The sequence below is a fragment of the Callithrix jacchus genome, chromosome 10 (assembly GCF_049354715.1).
Source record: "Callithrix jacchus isolate 240 chromosome 10, calJac240_pri, whole genome shotgun sequence".
In the NCBI taxonomy this organism is placed as follows: domain Eukaryota; kingdom Metazoa; phylum Chordata; class Mammalia; order Primates; family Cebidae; genus Callithrix; species Callithrix jacchus.
Window position 1 is genome coordinate 111,632,925 of NC_133511.1, and position 18,430 is coordinate 111,651,354.

Sequence of the window (18,430 nt, forward strand, 5' to 3'; positions counted from 1 at the left end):
AAATAGACTTGAAATTGCTTTTGAAATCTCTCCAAGACTGTCCATCCCACTCAGTCTTCGTGTCACCATCTAGTGAGTTAAGTTGTGAAAAACTCCAGTTTTCCTTAAATGTAGTTATGTAAGGCTAAAACGCAGGGCGTTTTCCATGATCACACTTCACCTTGCCACTTATGATACTTGTTTGGCAGTAACCCTTTCCTGATGGGATATGCCAAACGGAACCAAAACTTTATGGGGAAAATACTCATCTTGGAAGACTTAAAAAGGAAAGACCTTGAGAATTAAAACATTGCCTTATGGGGGAAACAAAGCAACCTTGTGTCACAAGTTGAACTTAACAAAGAAAAAAAATGTAACTGGGCACCTCTGTTGCATAATGAATAGAGTGAATGTTTACAGCCAACTCTTCGTTGTCCATTCCCACCTCAGTGACATCCCTGTACATATAAGGCACAACCTTCTGCCAAATGGACCCAGTCTTTATAGAGCAGGATCATGACGGGGAATAGCATTTGGAGTAGAAAGAAAACAGCAGATAATAATCCATAATTGTTTTTAATCTTGAGGATGAGTCAACCTCGATTTATTTCCAAATTTCTTCTGTCATCAGCTGCTCATTTCTTTACTCTGAAAAATCACCAGATTAACACTGCCAAAGGCAGGTAGGAAATGATCCAAGAGGACAAATCAGAGGTATCACATGGTGAGTGGCTGAGAAACTGGGAACAAGACAACACTGAGGAAAGTCTCTTTTTTGTCCCAGCAAAGGCACCAATGTGTGAACCTAATTCACACTTTCATTATTCCAATCAAGTTATTTTTATATCAGTGTAATTTTAGAACAAGACTTGCTGGGGGATTATTTATTTCTTGGGAAATTCTGTCCATCGCTCTGCATATCCAAGGTCTAGCACCAGAATTCATTTCAAACCAAGAAATCATATTCCTATTACCTCTCCTTTTTAGTACTTTCACATGCCTTCTTTATTCCCTGAATCTTCCTCTTGCACAAGGAATTTCCAAACAGAACAATCAAACAGACATTCTAACATCAAAATCATAAGAAATGTGATCTAGTTAAATGTGAGGTATCTGAATCTGGGTGAATCTCCATTGCTCATCAATCTCTCTCAGTCCTTAGATCCCCTGTAAAGCATAAGCTTGCTATTTTGTCTATATTCGAATTGCCTTTTTTAAGCTGATTGGGTTCGTAAACCCATTTAGCTTCTAACTCCGACTCGGGGTTGGAAATAGGAAAGTGGAGTCCAGATGTTCTCCCTAGGAACTAGGTCCAAGTCACAGTCCAATTATTGCTGACAGGCTAAAGATGGAGGCTTCTGACTGTCTTTAAGATCCTCTTACAAGCACAAAGCTGCAAACCGGGATTAGTAGCCATTTACTCATGTCAGAAGACCATTCCCCAACTGAAATTCTCTTCACACTTGCCTCAGATTATGCCTATACAAACAGCAAAGTAAAAAAATTAAAATACCACTAAAATAATCAAGAATAGGTAAATATTGTTTTCATCCAAAATCTACAGATAATTAAAACCAAAAAAGTGTTTTGACTATATGCTGTCTTCCCCTTTAGTATTACTTTTTTTTTGAGACAGAGTCTTGCTCTGTTATCCAGGTTGGAGTGCAGTGGCACAATCTCGGCTCACTGCAACCTCCGCCTCATGGGTTCAAGCGATTCTCCTGCCTCAGCCTCCCAAGTAGATTCCAGGCATGCACCACCGCGCCTAGCTAATGTTTGTATTTTTAGTAGAAATGGTGTTTCGCCACGTTGGCCAGGCTGGTCTTAAACTCCTGACCTTTACTACGACTTTGTAGGCACAGTCATAAATGTTTTCAACCAGTGAGCTTTCAAACTAGTGGTACTCAACCAGGAGTTCATTGGATAGTAGGGAGCCGCTGTTTTGGTTTTGGTTTAGTTAATGCATTTGCAAATGAATCAAGATATACTGGCATAGCCCCAATCTTACCAAAACACACAGATTAAATGTCACTTTATGACAAGTATCTGTATACTCAGTCATTCTAGATGATGGAACTGTAGAAAGTGAAGAGGGGGAAAGTCTGACACAACTCCTGGGAAGTCTCCCTCCTCTCCACCTTCTACATTAGCTAAAATGAGTGAGCATTAGCTCCTGACGAATACGGTCAGCCTCCAAGTCCAGGGACTCCATGTGCTCATACTCTTCCTCAGGGGGCTGTTCCATGGGTCCTGTCATTGGAGAGGACCAAACATCCATCCCATGCTCCAGGGAGATGTTGTGGAGGACACAGCAAGCCAAGATGATGTGGCTGGACTTCTCTGGTGAGTACTGCAGTGCCCCTTTGGATCCATCCAGGCAGCGGAATCGGGAGCAGAGGGTTCGGAAAGTCTTCTCAATCACACTGTGAGTTGCAGAATGGGCCATATTATAGCGATATTCTGCTGGAGTTTCAGGAATGTGAAGCGGGGTCATGAGCCAAGTATGAAGAAAGAAGGCACTGTCACCTGTGGGGAAGGACCAAAGAAATCATAAGTGATTATAAATGAACTACAAACAGAAAGTGAAATTCAGAAAACATATACTGAGGATGGAAAAGAAAATATAACAGCCTCTGGCGCCGAAACACACCAGAAAACCAAGCGGAAAGCATGCCAATGCCAGGAGCAAAAAGACACGAGTCCTGGCTGAGAATATCCTTGGTAAAAATCGGCAGAGAAAAATGCTGGTACCTAAAGGAAACCAAATATGAAAGAATGTAGAAAGGAGGTGAAGGCACTGAAGGAAATAAAATTCCTGCATTTGGTCAGCTGCAGTGGCTCATGCCTGTAATCCCAGCACTTTGGGAGTACTTTTGGGCCGAGACTGGTGGGTCACCACCTGAGGTCAGGAGTTGGAGACCAGCCTGACCAATATGGTGAAAACTCGTCTCTACTAAAAATACAAAAATTAGCTGGGCATGGTGGCGGGAGCCTGTAACCCCATGTACTCAGGAGGCTGAGGCAGAATTGCTTGAACCTAGGAGGTGGAGGTTGCAGTGAGCCAATATCATGCCATTGCACTCCAGCCTGGGCAAGGAAAGCAAAACTCCTTCTCAAATAAAATAGAATAAAATTCCCGCATTTTCCTAATTCAGAGATACTGCTATTTAATAAAAGGCTTAAGTTGGGAGCAGTGGCTCACACCTATAATCCCAGCAATTTGGAAGGCCCAGGTGGGTGGATCACCTGAGGTTGGGAGTTCGAGACCAGCCTGACATGGAGAAACCCCGTCTCTTACTAAAAACACAAAATTAGCCAGGTGTGGTGCCACATGCTTGAAATCCCAGTTACTCGGGAGGCTGGGGCAGGAGAATCGCGTGAAGCTGGGAGGCAGAGGTTGCAGTCACCCAGGATCCCATCATTGCACTCCAACCTGGGCAACAAGGGCAAAACTCCCTCTCAAACAAAACAAAACAAAACAAAACAAAAAAGGCTTAACCAAAGCAAATAAAATAAAATAGCATGCCAATCTTCTAAATCTCTAAAGAGCAAGAATGAAACAGGAAAAAAGAAAATTCTGCCAAGAGATCCCAAAACACTTGTGAGGAAAAGTCTTAACTTTACCCTCAAAATTTCAAGTCTAAAAGCACTTCCAAGGGATTTCATGGACTATAGTAATTTATCCTCCCAGTGCTGAGAATAATAAAAGTCCGAGCATTTAGGGCAGAGATCAGAACTCAGGTGTTCTGCCTTCCTATATATCACAATTATGAGAACCATCCCTCTGTAAGAGGAAGAATTACCCATGAACAAAGAGAGCATACATAAAATCATGCAAATAGTAATAGTCAGTGACAAGGAAATGAATTCAGAAGTCAATTTAAAAAATACACACAAGGCATTCTTCTTAAGTGACTTCTTTATCAAATGATCCCAGGAAGTACTAACAAAAACAAAAACAAAAAAAAACTGGGGTGCAATGTCCTGATACAACAGCACAATGTTTCTATAATGTTTTCTTGTCCTGACTCACTATCACTACATCTGGCAGATGAGATGTCCCACACAGAGGCAAAACCTCTTAGAAATTTGAGAGACAAATAGGCCCTGGAGTACAAGTTTGCATACCACTGTGTTCCTGCCCCACCATCAATTTCAGTAAATAGTTCTGAACTGTTCAGACATGGTAGGCACTGTTCCCAACATGCAGGGCACATTTCTTTTAGGGACTTACATTTATCTATTTATTTTTAATTTTTTGTTTGTTTTTGAGATGGAGTTTCACTCTTTGTTACCCAGGCTGGAGTGCAATGGTGTGATCTTGGCTCACTGCAATCTCCACCTCCTGGGTTCAAGCGATTCTCCTGCCTCAGCCTCCTGAGTAGCTGGGACTACAGGCACGCGCGACCATGCCCAGCTAATTTTTGTACTTTTAGTAGAGATGGTGTTTCACCTGGTTGACCAGAATGGTCTCGATCTCTTGACCTCGTGGTCCACCCGCCTCGGCCTCCCAAAGTGCTGGGATTATAGGCGTGAGCCACCGCGCCTGGCCTAATTTTTTGGAGACAGAGTTCTGGAGTGCAGTGGAGTGATAACAGTTCGCTATAGCCTCAACCTTCCAGCCTCCACCCTCAGTCTCCCGAATATCTGGGACCACAGGCATGTACCACCATGCCTAGCCAATTTTTTAATGTTTTCTAGAAAAGAGGTCTCACTATGTTACCCAGGCTGGTCTCTAAGTCCTGTGCCCAAGCAATCCACCCACCTCGACCTCCCAAAGTACTGGGATTACAGCGCCTAGCAGGAGCTTACATTTCTTTTTTTTTTTTTTTTTGAGACGGAGTTTTACTCTTGTTACCCAGGCTGGAGTGCAATGGCGCCATCTTGGTTCACCGCAACCTCTTCCTCCTGGGTTCAGGCAATTCTCCTGCCTCAGCCTCCCAAGTAGCTGGGATTACAGGCACACGCCACCATGCCCAACTAATTTTTTGTATTTTTAGTACAGACAAGGTTTCACCATGTTGACCAGGATGGTCTCGATCTCTTGACCTCATGATACACCTGCCTTGGCCTCCCAAAGTGCTGGGATTACAGGCACTTACATCCACATCTGGCCCAGGAGTTTACATTTCTAAGAAATAGATTAACTGTAAATGTCTAAGAAGTCTCACAAAATTTTCAAATTTAATATTTAGCTGACTTTTTCCCTCCTAGATATAACCTTTTTTCTTTCTTTCTTCCTTTTTTTTTTTTTTTTTTGAGACAGAGTCTCACTCTGTTGCCCAGTCTGGAGTGTAATGGTACTATCTTGGCTCACTGCAACCTCTACCTCCCAGGTTCAAGCGATTCTCCTGCCTCATTAGCTGGGATTAGCTGCCAGCACACCCAGCTAATTTTTGTATTTTCAGTAGAGACGGGGTTTCACCATGCTGGCCAGACTGGTCTTAAAATTAGGACCTCAGGCTATCCGCTGGACTCGGCCTCCCAATGTGCTGGAATTACAGGTGAGCCACCGCGCCTGGCCATAACTTTTTCTTTTAATTGAACATAACCCTACTAAATAATAGATTTAAGAAACTGATGCTATAAATAATAATGAAAAATAATATCCATGACTCACTGAATGCCTACTATGTAGCAAGTACTGTGCTGGTACTTTTTTTTAACTTTATTTTATTTATTTATTTATTTTTGAGATGGAGTCTCACTCTGATATGCAGGATGGAGTGCAGTGGCGTGATCTCAGCCCACTGCAACCTCTGCCTCCCAGTGTCAAGCAATTCTCCTGCCTCAGCCTCCCAAGTAGCTGGGACTACAGGCTTGTGCCACCACACCTGGCTAATCTTTGTATTTTTTAGTAGAGACGGGGTTTCACCATGTTGGCCAGGCTGGTCTTGAACTCCCAACCTCAGATGATTCGCCTGCCTCAGCCTCCCCAAGTGCTGGGATTACAGGTGTGAGCTACCATGCCTGGCCTAACTTTATTTTCAATATTTATTTACTTTGGTTTTTTTTTTTGAGACAGGGTTTTACTCTGTTGCCTATGCTCAAGTGTAGTAGTGTGATCATAGCTCACTGCAACCTCAAACTCCTGGACTCAAGCAATCCTCCCAACACAGTCTCCTGAGTAGCTGGGACTTCATGTGCATTCCAGAATGCCCAGCTAATTTTTAAAGTTTTTGTAGAGACAGGGTCTTCCTATGTTGCTAGGCTGGTCCTGAACTCCTAGCCTCAAGCATTCTTCCCACTTCAGGAGGAACTCCACCCATTTCACTTCCCAAAGGGCTAAGATTACAGGTGTGATCACCACACCCAGCTGGTACTTTTTTAAAGATTACTAGGCGAGGTGCAGTGGTTCATCTGAGGTCAGGAGTTTTGAGATCAGCCTGGCCAACATGGCAAAACCCCATCTCTACTGAGAATACAAAAATTAGCCAGGCATGGTGGTGCATGCCTGTAGTCCCAGCTACTTGGGAGGCTGAGGCAGGAGAACTGCTTGAATCTGGGAGGTAGAGGTTGCAGCGAGCCAAGATTGTGCCACTATACTCCAGCCTAGGCGACAGAGTGAGACTGTTTAAAAAAAAAAAGATTATCTCTTATTATGCAATCCCAACTCTGCTGCTAGGTTAGATATTGAACTCATTTTCAAAATGAGAAGATCAAAGTATATCTCTGTTATCCGTTGATATGTCAGGCAAAGGAAAGACCTAGTCACTTAATGCTAATTTCAGACTCAGAATACTAAAACAAGAGTATAATGCTGTAAAAGAGAATAAAATAAGCATCTAGGATGAATACTGAAACCTGGAGATGCTAAATAATATTTGTTAAATTTTCTCTAAGAAATTGTAGGCCAGGCGCGGTGGCTCACAGCTGTAATCCCAGCACTTTGGGAGGCCGAGGCAGGTGGATCACGAGGTCAAGCGATCGAGACCATCCTGGTCAACATGGTGAAACCCTGTCTCTATTAAAAATACAAAAAAAATTAGTTGGGCATGGTGGCGCATGCCTGTAATCCCAGCTACTCAGGAGGCTGAGGCAGGAGAATTGCCTGAACTCAGGAGGCGGAGGTTGCGGTGAGCCGAGACTGCGCCATTGCACTCCAGCCTGGGTAACAAGAGCGAAACTCCGTCTCAAAAAAAAAAAAAGAAAAGAAATTGTATATCCCTTGTTATGCATAGCTAACCACTTGTTCATTAAAACAAAACAAAAAAGAAATTATATATCCCCTTAAATGGGGGAGATATACAGAAAAAGTTAAAGAAGACCTTTTGTAAAATTTCTCTACCCTCGCGAACTGGTTTTAAACCAAGCACCACTGGAAAACAGACACTCAGGAGGGAATTAGGATCCAAATTGCTAAACAGATTACAATTGCTTATATGATCAGTCATCCACAAGACATTCTGGCAGGCCTTACCCAAAGCAGCTTAATAGGACTAGGCCAACAGCTAAAGAAATAAGAACTGAGGATGGATTGTTTGCAGAAATAGGTGTATTTAGAGAGTAATTTAGATACTGCATTCTGATGGGACAGAGGAGAATGAGGACAGGAATGGATAATAACGTAGGAAAAAATACACTAAAAAAAAAAAAAGGCAGGGGGATCACAGCTACTTCTAGGTTTGACAAATCTAGAACTGTTCCTCAAACCTGACAGTTGTTTCTTAAAATACAATTAGGTGGCTGGGTGCAGTGGCTCATGCCTATAATCCCAGCACTTTGGGAGGCTGAGGTGGGTGGATCACCTGAGGTCCAGAGTTTGAGACCAGCCTGCCCAACATGGTGAAACCCAGTCTCTACTAAAATACAAAAATTAGCTGGGCGTAGTGGCGGGTGACTGTAATCTCAACTACTTGGGAGGCTGAGGCAGATGAATCACTCGAACCCGGGAGGCGGAGGTTGCAGCAAGCTGAGATTGCGCCATTGCACTCCAGCCTGGGCAACAAGAGTGAAACTCTGACTCAAAAAAACAACAACAACAAACAATTAGCCATCTATTCTCTCTTTTGTTAACATCTTCTCATTCCTTATAATCCTGCCAATCTTCCCATAATTACTTCCATTGTCCACACAACCTCTAGAGACTAGCATTTTCCAAATCTGTCTATTCATATGAATTATTTAGGATCTTTGTTGCCCAGACTGGAGTGCAATGGCACAATCATAGCTCACTGCAGTCTTGAACTCCTGGTCTTAAGTGATCCTCTCAGGTCAGCCTCCCGAGTAGCTGGGACTACAGACACATGCCACCATAACTGGCTAATTAAAAAAAAAAATTCTCCTGCCTCAGCCTCCTGAGTAACTGGGATTACAGGTGCATGCCACCACTCCCAGCTAATTTTTGTATATTTAGTAGAGACAGGGTTTCACCATGTTGGCCAGGTTGGCCTCAAACTCCTGACCTCAGGTGATCTGCCTGCCTCTGCCTCCCAAAGTCCTAGGATTAGAGGCGTGAGCCACCAAGACTGGCAACGATTTTTTTTAGAGGCAGGGTCTTGGTATGTTGCCCAGGCTGGTCTTGAACTCCTGGCCTTAAGGGATCTTCCTGCCTCAGTCTCCTGAGTAGCTGAGATTACAGGTGTGAGCCATCAGCCAGCTAGTAATGTGTATGTTTGTGTATACATATATATGTATTTTTTGAGGGAGGGTCCTTCTCTGCCACCCACATAGGAGTGCAGTGGTACAATCTTAGCTCACTGCAACTTCCCCCTCCCAGGCTCTAATGATCCTCCCACCTCAGCCTCCGGACCAGCAGGGACCCACCACCACACCTGGCTAATTTTTTGTATTTTTGGTAGAGACAAGGTGTCTGCCATTTTGCTGAGGCTGGTCTTAAACTCCTAAGCTCAGGCAATCCACCTGCCTTAACATCCCAAAGTGCTGAGATTACAGGTATGATCTACCACATCTGGCTTAGTAATGTATATTTTAAATAAATTCCCTGGCCAGGTGCAGTGGATCACGCCTTTAATTCCAGCACTTTGGGAGGCCAACGCAGGTGGATCACTTGAGATCAGGAGTTCAAGACCAGCCTGACCAACATGGCAAAATCCCGTCTCTACTAAAAACACAAAATTAGCTGGGCTTGGTGGTGCACACCTGTAATCCCAGCCACTTGGAAGGCTGAGGCAGGAGAATTGCTTGAACCCAGGAGGTGGAGGTTCCAGTGAGCTGAGATTGTGCCATTCAAGTCCAGCTTGGGCAACAAGACTCTGTCTCAATAATAAATAAATAAATAAATAAATAAATTCCCCAGATGATTCTTTTGAGCTCGAAAATCTGTGAAATACTATAAAAGTAAAAAGTCTTCCAACTAGTTTACCTGTTAGAGCTCACAGAAACTTTCTAAAGGGTACACTGGGCTAGAACTGATGAGTACTAAGGAAATCTTTTTCTTTTTTCCTGAAACAGAGTCTCACTCGGTTGCCCAGGTTGCAGTACAATAGCATGACATTGGCTCACTGCAATCTCCACCCCCTGGGTTCAAGCGATTCTCCTGCCAGTCTCCCGAGTAGCTGGGCTTACAGGTGCTTCTGCACCCAACTAATTTTTATATTTTTAGTAGAGACGGGGTTTCACCATCTTGGCCAGGCTGGCCTTGAACTCCTGACCTTGTGATCCACCCACCTTGGCCTCCTAAAGTGCTGCTTTACAGGCATGAGCCACTTTTTGTTTCCTTTTTTTCTTTTTTAAAGATAGAGTCTCACTCTGTCATCCAGGCTGGAGTGCAGTCACACGATCTCTGCTCACTGCAACCTCCACCTACCGGGTTCAAGCAAGTCTTGTGCCTCACCCTCCCAAGTAGCGGAATTACAGGCTTGCACCACCTTGCCCAACTAATTTTTGTATATGTAGGAGACGGGGTTTCACCATGTTGGCCAGCTGGTCTCAAACTCCTGTCCTTAAGTGATCCACCTACCTCAACCTTCCAAAATGCTGGGATTACAGGTGTAAGCCACTGCACCTGGCCTAAGGAAATCAGTTTCTACATCTTCAACTTCCACAGGTATATTCCTAGTTTTCTTAGTGCCTAACACCAAAACTAGCTTTAATAAACACTTGTGGACCAAGCACAGTGGCTCATACCTGTAATCCCAGCACTTTGGGAAGCTGAGGTGGACTGCTTGAGCTCATGAGTTTGACACCTGCCTGGGCAAGACAGTGAAACCCAGACTCTACCAAAAAAAAAAAAAATCTTTTTTTTTTCTCCCGTGAGTCTCATTCGTCACCCGGCTGGAGTGCAACGGCACAATATCTGCTCACTGCAAACTCTGCCTCCCAGGTTAAAGGGATTCTCATGCCTCAGCCTCCTGAAAAACTAGGATTACAGGTGCCCACCACCATGACTGGCTAATTTTTGTATTTTTAGTACAGACAGGGTTTCACCAGGCTTTGGCCAGGCTGGTCTCGAACTCCTGACCTCAGGTGATCTGTCCGCGTCAGCCTCCCAAAGTGCTGAAATTACAGGTGTGAGCCACCATGCCCAGCCACAAATATTTTTAAAAATTAGCCCGGCATGGTTTCAGGCACCTATGGTCCCAGCTACTCGGTAGGCTGATATGGGAGGATCAACTGGGCCAAGGAGGTCAAGGGAACAGTGAGTTGTGATCATGCCACTGCCCTCTAGCCTGGGTGACAGAGTAAGACTCTGTCTCAAAAATATATGTATATATGTAACAAAATAAACATTTGTTAAATGTTGCTGCACTATCCATGTTTCCCACGTCTACTCTTTCTGTAGATAGGGGAATCAGAAAAGTAATTTATCAGAATTTTTACTGATTTTCAACTATGTACTACAAACAACGTAAAAAACTACTTTAAATCCACTAATTCCAACTGAATCTCTGATTCCAAGGTGGTAAGAAAAAGAAAATCAGTACCTCCTACATGATCTTGAAGTCCTTACAAGGAATATTTGCCAAATAGAGTAATCTGTCATATGATCTGGTTTAAACACTGAAACAGGAGGGGCTTAAATGTTCTGTGCCTCAGTCTCCTCTTTTGTAAAAATGTTAATATTAGTATTTAACTCTTAAAGAGTTTTTATAAGCATTAAGTGATATAATAGATGCAAATGCTTACAATATTGCCTGTCAAATTCGAAGGGCTCAGTAAGTTTTAGTTGTCTTAATAGTTAGGGGACCAGGCCGGTCTTGATAGTGCATGCCTGTAATTCCAGCACTTAGGGAGGCCAAGGTGGGCTGACTGCTTGAGCCAACAGGTTCAAGTCCAGTCTGGGTAACGCACAAAACACTAACTCTACCAAAACTACTAAAATTAGCCCAGCATGGTGGCATGCAGCTGTAGTCCCAGCTACTCAGCAGACTGAGGTAGGAGGATCAATTGAGGTCAAGTCTGCAGTGAGTCATGATCACACCACTGCACTCCAGTCTGGGTGACAAAGTAAGGCCCTGTCCAAAAAAAAAAAAAAAAAAAAGTGAAAAGATTCATAAGAAACCAAGCCTGTAATCCCAGCACTTTGGGAGGCCGATGCGTGTGGATCACGAGCCTCTACTAGAAACCCCGTCTCTACTAAAAAATACAAAAACTTAGCTGGGCATGGTGGCGTGTGCCTGTAGTCCCAGCTACTCAGGAGGCTGAGGCAGGAGAATTGTCTGAACCCAGGAGGCGGAGGTTGCGGTGAGCCGAGGTCGCACCATTGCACTCCAGCCTGGGTAACAAAAGCGAAACTCGGTCTCAAAAAAAAAGAAAGAAATCAGCTTGGAACCCAAGTACTCCCACAGTTGTAGAAGAAATGGCCAGATGAGACAATTGCAAAATAGACTTTCCGACATTTCTTGGTGTGAGTTGTATGAAAATAAAATTTGAAAGCTCAAAATAAGCAAAAGGTGTGTTTAAGATAAAGGTCTGTGGCTAGGCGAGGTGGCTTATGCCTGTAATCCTAGCATTCTGGGAGGCTGACACAGGTGAATCACAAGGTCAGGAGATCAAGACCAACCTGACCAACATGGTGAAACCCCATCTTTACTAAAATACAAAAAAATAGCTAGGCGTGGTGGCATGTGCCTGTAGTCCCAGCTACTCAGAAGGTTGAGGCAGGGGAATCCCTTGAACTGGGAGGCGGAGGTTGCAGTGAGCCCATATCATGCCACAGCACTCCAGCCTGGTGACAGAGAGAGACTCCGTCTCAAAAAAAAAAAAAATGATAAAGGTCTGGGCCGGATGTGGTGGCTGATGCCTGTAATTCCAGCACTTTGGGGTGCTGAGGCGGTCAGATCACCTGAGGTCAGGAGTTTGAGACCAGCCTGACCAACATGGAGAAACCCCATGTCTACTAGAAATACAAAATAAACTGGGTGTGGTGGTGCATGCCTGTAGTCCAGCTGCTCGGGAGGCTGAGGCAGGAGAATCGCTGGAACTTGGGAGGCAGAGGTTATAATGAGCCGAGATCACGTCACTGTACTCCAGCCTGGGCGACAGAATGAGACTCCTTCCAAAAAAAAAAAGACAAAGGTCCAGTAGAGTAGCAGAAGGTAGTGCATTGAAAATGGTATGGAAATGCAACAACTCAAGAAAATCAGTTAGTTCCAAGATATAACACACGGTGCCCAGGCAGCTCTGTACCCATCAGTGAGGTCTTTGGCCACCTGCAACATGGGAGATTTCTCTCTTTTTTTTTTTGAGATGGATCTCACTCTATAGCCAGGTTGGAGTGCAGTGGCGTGATCCTGGCTCACTGCAACTTCTGTTTTCTGGTTTCAAGCAATTCTCCTGCCTCAGCATCCCAGGTAGCTGGGACTACAGACTTGCACCACCACACCTGGCTAATTGTTTTTGTGTATTTTTAGTAGAGATGGATTTTTACCATGTTGGCCAGGATGGTCTCGATCTCTCTTTTTTTTTTTTTTTGAGATGGAGTTTTGCTGTTGTTACCCAGAGTGTAGTGCAATGGCACGATCTCAGCTCACTGCAACCTCTGCCTCCTGGGTTCAGGCAATTCTCCTGCCTCAGCCTCCTGAGTAGCTGGGATTACAGGCACGCGCCACCATGCCCAGCTAATTTTTTATATTTTTAGTAAAGATGGGGTTTCACCATGTTGACCAGGATGGTCTTGATCTCTTGACCTCGTGATCCACCCGCCTTGGCCTCCCAAAGTGCTGGGATTACAGGCATGAACAACCTCTCCCAGCCACATTTGTATATCTGTATAATACTTTATTTATAGGGAACTTTCATATATATTACCTAATCTTCACAATAGATATTACTGTGGTTGGTGTCAGTTTAACTGTTTTACAGACGATAAAAATTAAGGCTCAATTGTATGGATATACAATACTTAAGCAGTTCTGGACAGTCCTGATAAGTATGTTGGATTCTTCTTTTTTTTTGTGACAAAGTCTCCGTCTATCACCTAGGCTGGAGTGCAAATGGCGTGTCTCAGCTCACCGCAACCTCTGCCTCCCAGGTTCAAGCGATTCTCCTGCCTCAGCCTCCCGAGTAGCTGGGACTACAGGCACGTAGCACCACACCTGACTAATTTTTGTATTTTTAGTAGAGATGGGGGTTTCACTATGTTGGCCAGGCTGGTCTTGAACTCCTGACTTCATGATCCACCTGCCTCAGCCTCCCAATGTGCTGGGATTACAGGCATGAGCCACCATGCCTGGCCTTTTTTTCCTTTTTTTTTTTTTTGAGATGGAGTTTCGCTCTGTTGCCCAGGCTGGAGTGCAGTGGTGGGATCTAAGCTCACTGCAACCTCTGCCTCCTGGGTTCAAACGATTCTCCTGCCTCAGCCTCCCAAGTAGGTGGGATTACAGGTGCATGCCACCATGCCCCATTAATTTTTGTTTTTTTAGTACAGGAGGGATTTCACTATGTTGGTCAGGCTGGTCTCAAACACCCTACCTCAGGTGATACGCCTGCCTCAGCCTCCCATGATGGGATGAGACACAGGCATCAGACACTGTGCCCAGCAGTATTTTGGCTTTATTTCAGGGGGATTGTTTTATTTATTCATTTATATTATCATTACTTTTCTGAGAGACAGTGTCTTGCTTTGTCGCCCAGGCTGATGTCAAACTTCTATATTCAAGTGACCCTTTGACCTTGGCTTCCCAAAGTGCTGGGATTACAGGCATGAGCCACCACATCCAGACAGGTTGGTTTTTATATGCTTGTTTTTGTTGCTGTAGCTATTGTTTGCAATAAAAATTCTTGTATGCAATTTTGTTTTACATATATATAAATGTATACCTCTAAGATAAATTCTTCTTTTTTGAGGTGGAGTCTTGCTCTGTTGCCCAGGCTAGAGTGCAGTGGCGTGATCTTGGCTCACTGCAACCTCCGCCTCCTAGGTTCAAGCGATTCTCCTACCTCAGGCTCCCAGGTACTAATTACTACTAATCCCAGCTACTTGGGGGGCTAAGTCAAGAGGATCACTTGAACCTGGACCTTGCGTAGCCTGAGCAAGACAGCAAGACCCTGTCTCAACAACAATTAAACAATTTTTATTTATTTTATTTTTTTACTTAGCTGCCACTGTGCCTGGCTAATTTCTGTATATTTAGTAGAGATGGGGTTCACCATCCTGGCCAGGGTGGTCTCCAACTCCTGACCTCGTGATCCACATTGCCTTAGCCTCCCAAATTGCTGGGATTACAGGCATGAGCCACCACGCCTGGCCACCTCTAAGATAAATTCTTAGGAGTAAAAGAGCTGGATGAAATAAAATAAAGTATCTTTATTAATAATTTTTTTTGGCTAGGCACAGTGGCTCACTCTTGTAATCCCAGCACTTTGGCAGGCCAAGGTGGGTGGATCATGAGATCAGCCTGACCAACATGGTAAAACCCCATCTCTACTAAAAATACAAAATTAGGCTGGGCGCAGTGCCTCATGTCTGTAATCCCAGCACTTTGGGAGGCTGAGGTGGGCAGATCACAAGGTCAGGAGATTAAGACCATCCTGGCAACATGGTGAAACCCCGTCTCTCTCTTTTTCTTTTTTTATCTGCATGCACTTAGGGCATAGAAACCCCGTCTCTACTAAAAAATATAAAAATTAGCTGGGCTTGGTGGCACATGCCTGTAGTCCCAGCTACTCGGGAGGCTGAGGCAGGAGAATTGCTTAAACATGGGAGGCAAAGGTTGCGGTGAGTTGAGACTGCACCACTGCACTCCAGCCTGGGTGATGGAGCAAGATTCCATCTAAAAAAAAAACGAATAATTTTTTTACATTGGGTGTGGTAGCTTACACCCATATTCCCAGAGCTTTGGGAGGCTGAGATGGGAGGATAGCTTGAGGCCAGGAGCTCAAGACCAGGCTGGGCAACATAGTGAGACCCTGCCTCTACACAAAATTAAAAAATAAGATAACTAAAAATTGTTTGTTTTTGAGACAGGGTCTTGCTATCTTGCTCAGGCTGCTCTCAAGGTCCAGGCTCAAGTGATGATCTTGTCTTAGCCTCCCAGGTAGTTGAAATTACGACTACCAGTTGTACCAGTATGTGCCACTGTCCTGGCTCTAAGAGTATTAAAGTTTTAATAATGTCTATTAAATGTTGATTTTATATACATATACATATATATATATATTTTCTTTTCTATACCTCTCACAGGGTTTAAATGTTGATTTTTTAAAAAATTAAGGCTCACAAAGTTCTCACCTGAAGTCTCATAAAAAAGTGACAGGACTGAGACTCAGCTCTACAGACTTCCATATCTCATTCTACTCCACTACGTAACTTTCCTTTTTCTTCTTTTTTTTTGAGATGGAGTTTCACTCTTGTCGGCCAGGCTGGAATGCAACTGCGTGATCTTGGCTCACCGCAACCTCCGCCTCCTGGGTTCAAGTAATTCTCCTGCCTCAGCCTCCTGAGTAGCTGGGATTACAGGCATGTACCACCATACCCAGCTAATTTTGTATTTTGAGTAGAGATGAGGTTTCTCCATGTTGGTCAGTCTGGTCTTGAAGTCCTACCTCAGGTGATCCGCCCGCCTCAGCCTCCCAAAGTGTTGGGATTACAGGTGTGAGCCATCACACCAGCCAATTTTTTTTTTCTTTTTGAGACAGTCTCACTCTGTCACCCAGGCTGGAATGCAGTGGCGCAATCTCGGCTCACTGCAACCTCTGCCTCCTGGGTTCAAGAGATTTTCCTGCCTTAGCCTCCCAAGTGGCTGAGATTACAGGTGCCTGCTGCCGCGCCTGGCTAGCCACTTTTCTTGGTTTTCTTGAGATGGAGTTTTTGATCTGTTGCCCAAGCAGAAGTGCAATGGTGCCATCTTGGCTCACTATAACCTCCACCTCCTGGGTTCAAGCGATTCTCCTGCCTCAGCCTCCCCAAGTAACTGGGATTACAGGCGCCTGCTACCATGCCCAGCTAATTTTTGTATTTTTAGTAGAGACGAGGTTTCACCATGTTGATCAGGCTGGTCTCCAACTCTTGACCTCAGGTGATATCTACTGTCTCAGCCTCTTGAAGTGCTGGGATTATGTGTGTGCCACTGCACCCGGCCTACATAACTTTTCTATGCCTCCAAACAAAATGAAAATTCACACCTGCAAACTTACCCAGAAGCCAGCTATCTTTGTGCATACCGGCTTCAAATTGACTACTGAGGGAAGACTGCTGCAGCACAGCACAGTCCTGTAGGCTGCCAGGCCAGTTTGTCTCCACGGTCATTAGTGCCCCTCTGATGTCACACACCATAAGGCAGTTTAAAGAATGCAGGCCTTTCCGGTTCACATAGGAGAGGTCTTCAGCATTTGGTGCCTTGATGGCCACATGGATACAGTCAACCACCCCCATCACCCCTGGCATCCCTGCCAACCCATAGAATTCATCCTTGAGGGCCTGTATGGAGGCTTCATCAGCTGGAAAGCGAATGAACTGTGAGGCCCTTTCCACAAGTGCTTCGGTGACATTGGCAACACAACGACTCATAGATGCCTGACTAATTCCAATAGCATCTCCCATCCGAGTCTGGAAGGAACCTGAGGTATAAAAACCCAATGCTGCAAGGATCTGTGTCTCTGGGCTAATAGCCCTGGATCGCTGAGTAGGTCTAGAAAGATTTGCCCCCAAGAGCTCCACCAAGTAATAAATGAACTGTCGAGGAAACCCATACATGGACATCAAGTATTCATCAGTCACATCATCCAGCTTAAAACGGTCCAGTGTCCGGTGACCTCGGCCATACAGCAAGAGGTCGCAGTCAAGCACTGTTATTGGTATTGCCATGGTAAATGTCAATGTTGTCTCTCTTCTCTGCTACTTTTTCTGAACCCTTCCCAATGAAGATGTTGGTGCAAGAAGGTAATTTTAAGAAAGTATCAGAATTCAACAGCTAACCACAGTTAAATGGCTCTGCCATTTGTAATCTTCTCTCTGTAAAGGTTAAAAGAAAAAAACATTAGAAAAGACTTTAAAGTAACTCAAAGGCTGCAGCACCTCCTTTTCTGCAAATTTCCATTTTGTTGGAGCAAACGTATTGTACTTACAATTCTAGATTTTTCTACTCTAACTCATGGCTGGATGAAAAGCTTGCTCTGATTTGAAGGATAATGGAAATTCAATCTTTGCGGTTCATTTAATGCCTGGCATTTCAACTGAGAACAGCAGAAGATTAATGGTGGTGATGACATAGCTATTCACAAGGTAAAAGAGGTTGGCTCCTAACTATACAGGCCAAGAAGCAGCTGACACATGTCATAACCACCTTAGGTAAGAACTGGTCACGGGTTTCATTATCCAAAGACTTCTGGTTCCACCTGATAAGTACAGGACAGATGCTGGGGTGCTCAAACTAGTCTAACAAGAAAAGAAGGGGCACCAAAAAAACCCCAACAACAACAAAGTACACGACCCAGCCTTATGGACGTACACTGTGCTGTAACAAGAGGCTTTCTCTCACTCCAAGAACTCCAAATCGTGTAGCTGAGGGCCAGTAAGTAGGGAAGACCAGATACTTTGGGAATCCGGAGCAAAAAAGAGGCTGGCCGAACCAGGTTTGGGAAGCGACTCCGCCACTTTTAAAGGGCATCCTAAAAACGGATTTCAAAGTCTGATTGCGCAGGGCACTCAGTCAGCCCAGGCCCGTCACCCACCTCTCCACGGCTGCCAGGTTACCAGGCACACTCCCCACCCACCCAGCCAGATCGGGCCCTCCTCCGGAACCGGCAACCGCACACTGGCCGCCACGGCGAGCAATAGCGGCACCGCCCACTTCACGTCAGCATCCGCCTCACGCCGCGTCCTCACTGTTGCCGCCGCCGCGACCTGCGGTTCGTCTCCGCACATTCCACACGCGGCCCAAACCGTCTCTCTCTCTCTCTTCTCTGACACCTCTTTTCCGTCTTTATTTATCCTGAGTAGCTTAGAAAGATTGGGCAAGAAAGCTTACGTGGAAAGAAAATCAACTTTCCTAGAGATTTAGAGGACTAAAAGAATAAAGAGGGCGTCCATGCCATGCCGAAAGTGCGA

At 44.7% G+C, this 18,430-nt stretch overlaps 1 protein-coding gene across 3 annotated transcripts; it reads right to left on the bottom strand.

Annotated features, from left to right (window-relative positions):
- Positions 1-539: 539 nt before the first annotated feature.
- HARBI1 (harbinger transposase derived 1) lies at positions 540-18,167 on the bottom strand. 3 transcript variants are annotated; one of them, XM_035262547.2, is made up of 3 exons: positions 18,097-18,167; positions 16,519-17,335; positions 540-2,505 (listed from the first exon to the last, which is right to left on the bottom strand). In XM_035262547.2, the coding sequence occupies exons 2-3, from the start codon at positions 17,186-17,188 to the stop codon at positions 2,126-2,128; spliced, it is 1,050 nt and encodes a 349-aa protein (XP_035118438.1). In that variant the 5' UTR covers positions 17,189-17,335; positions 18,097-18,167; the 3' UTR covers positions 540-2,125. The 3 variants fall into 3 exon arrangements, with proteins under 3 accessions (XP_035118438.1, XP_009006270.1, XP_054096809.1); XM_009008022.4 differs by having other exon boundaries at positions 18,055-18,167; XM_054240834.2 differs by having other exon boundaries at positions 17,832-18,167.
- Positions 18,168-18,430: the final 263 nt, after the last annotated feature.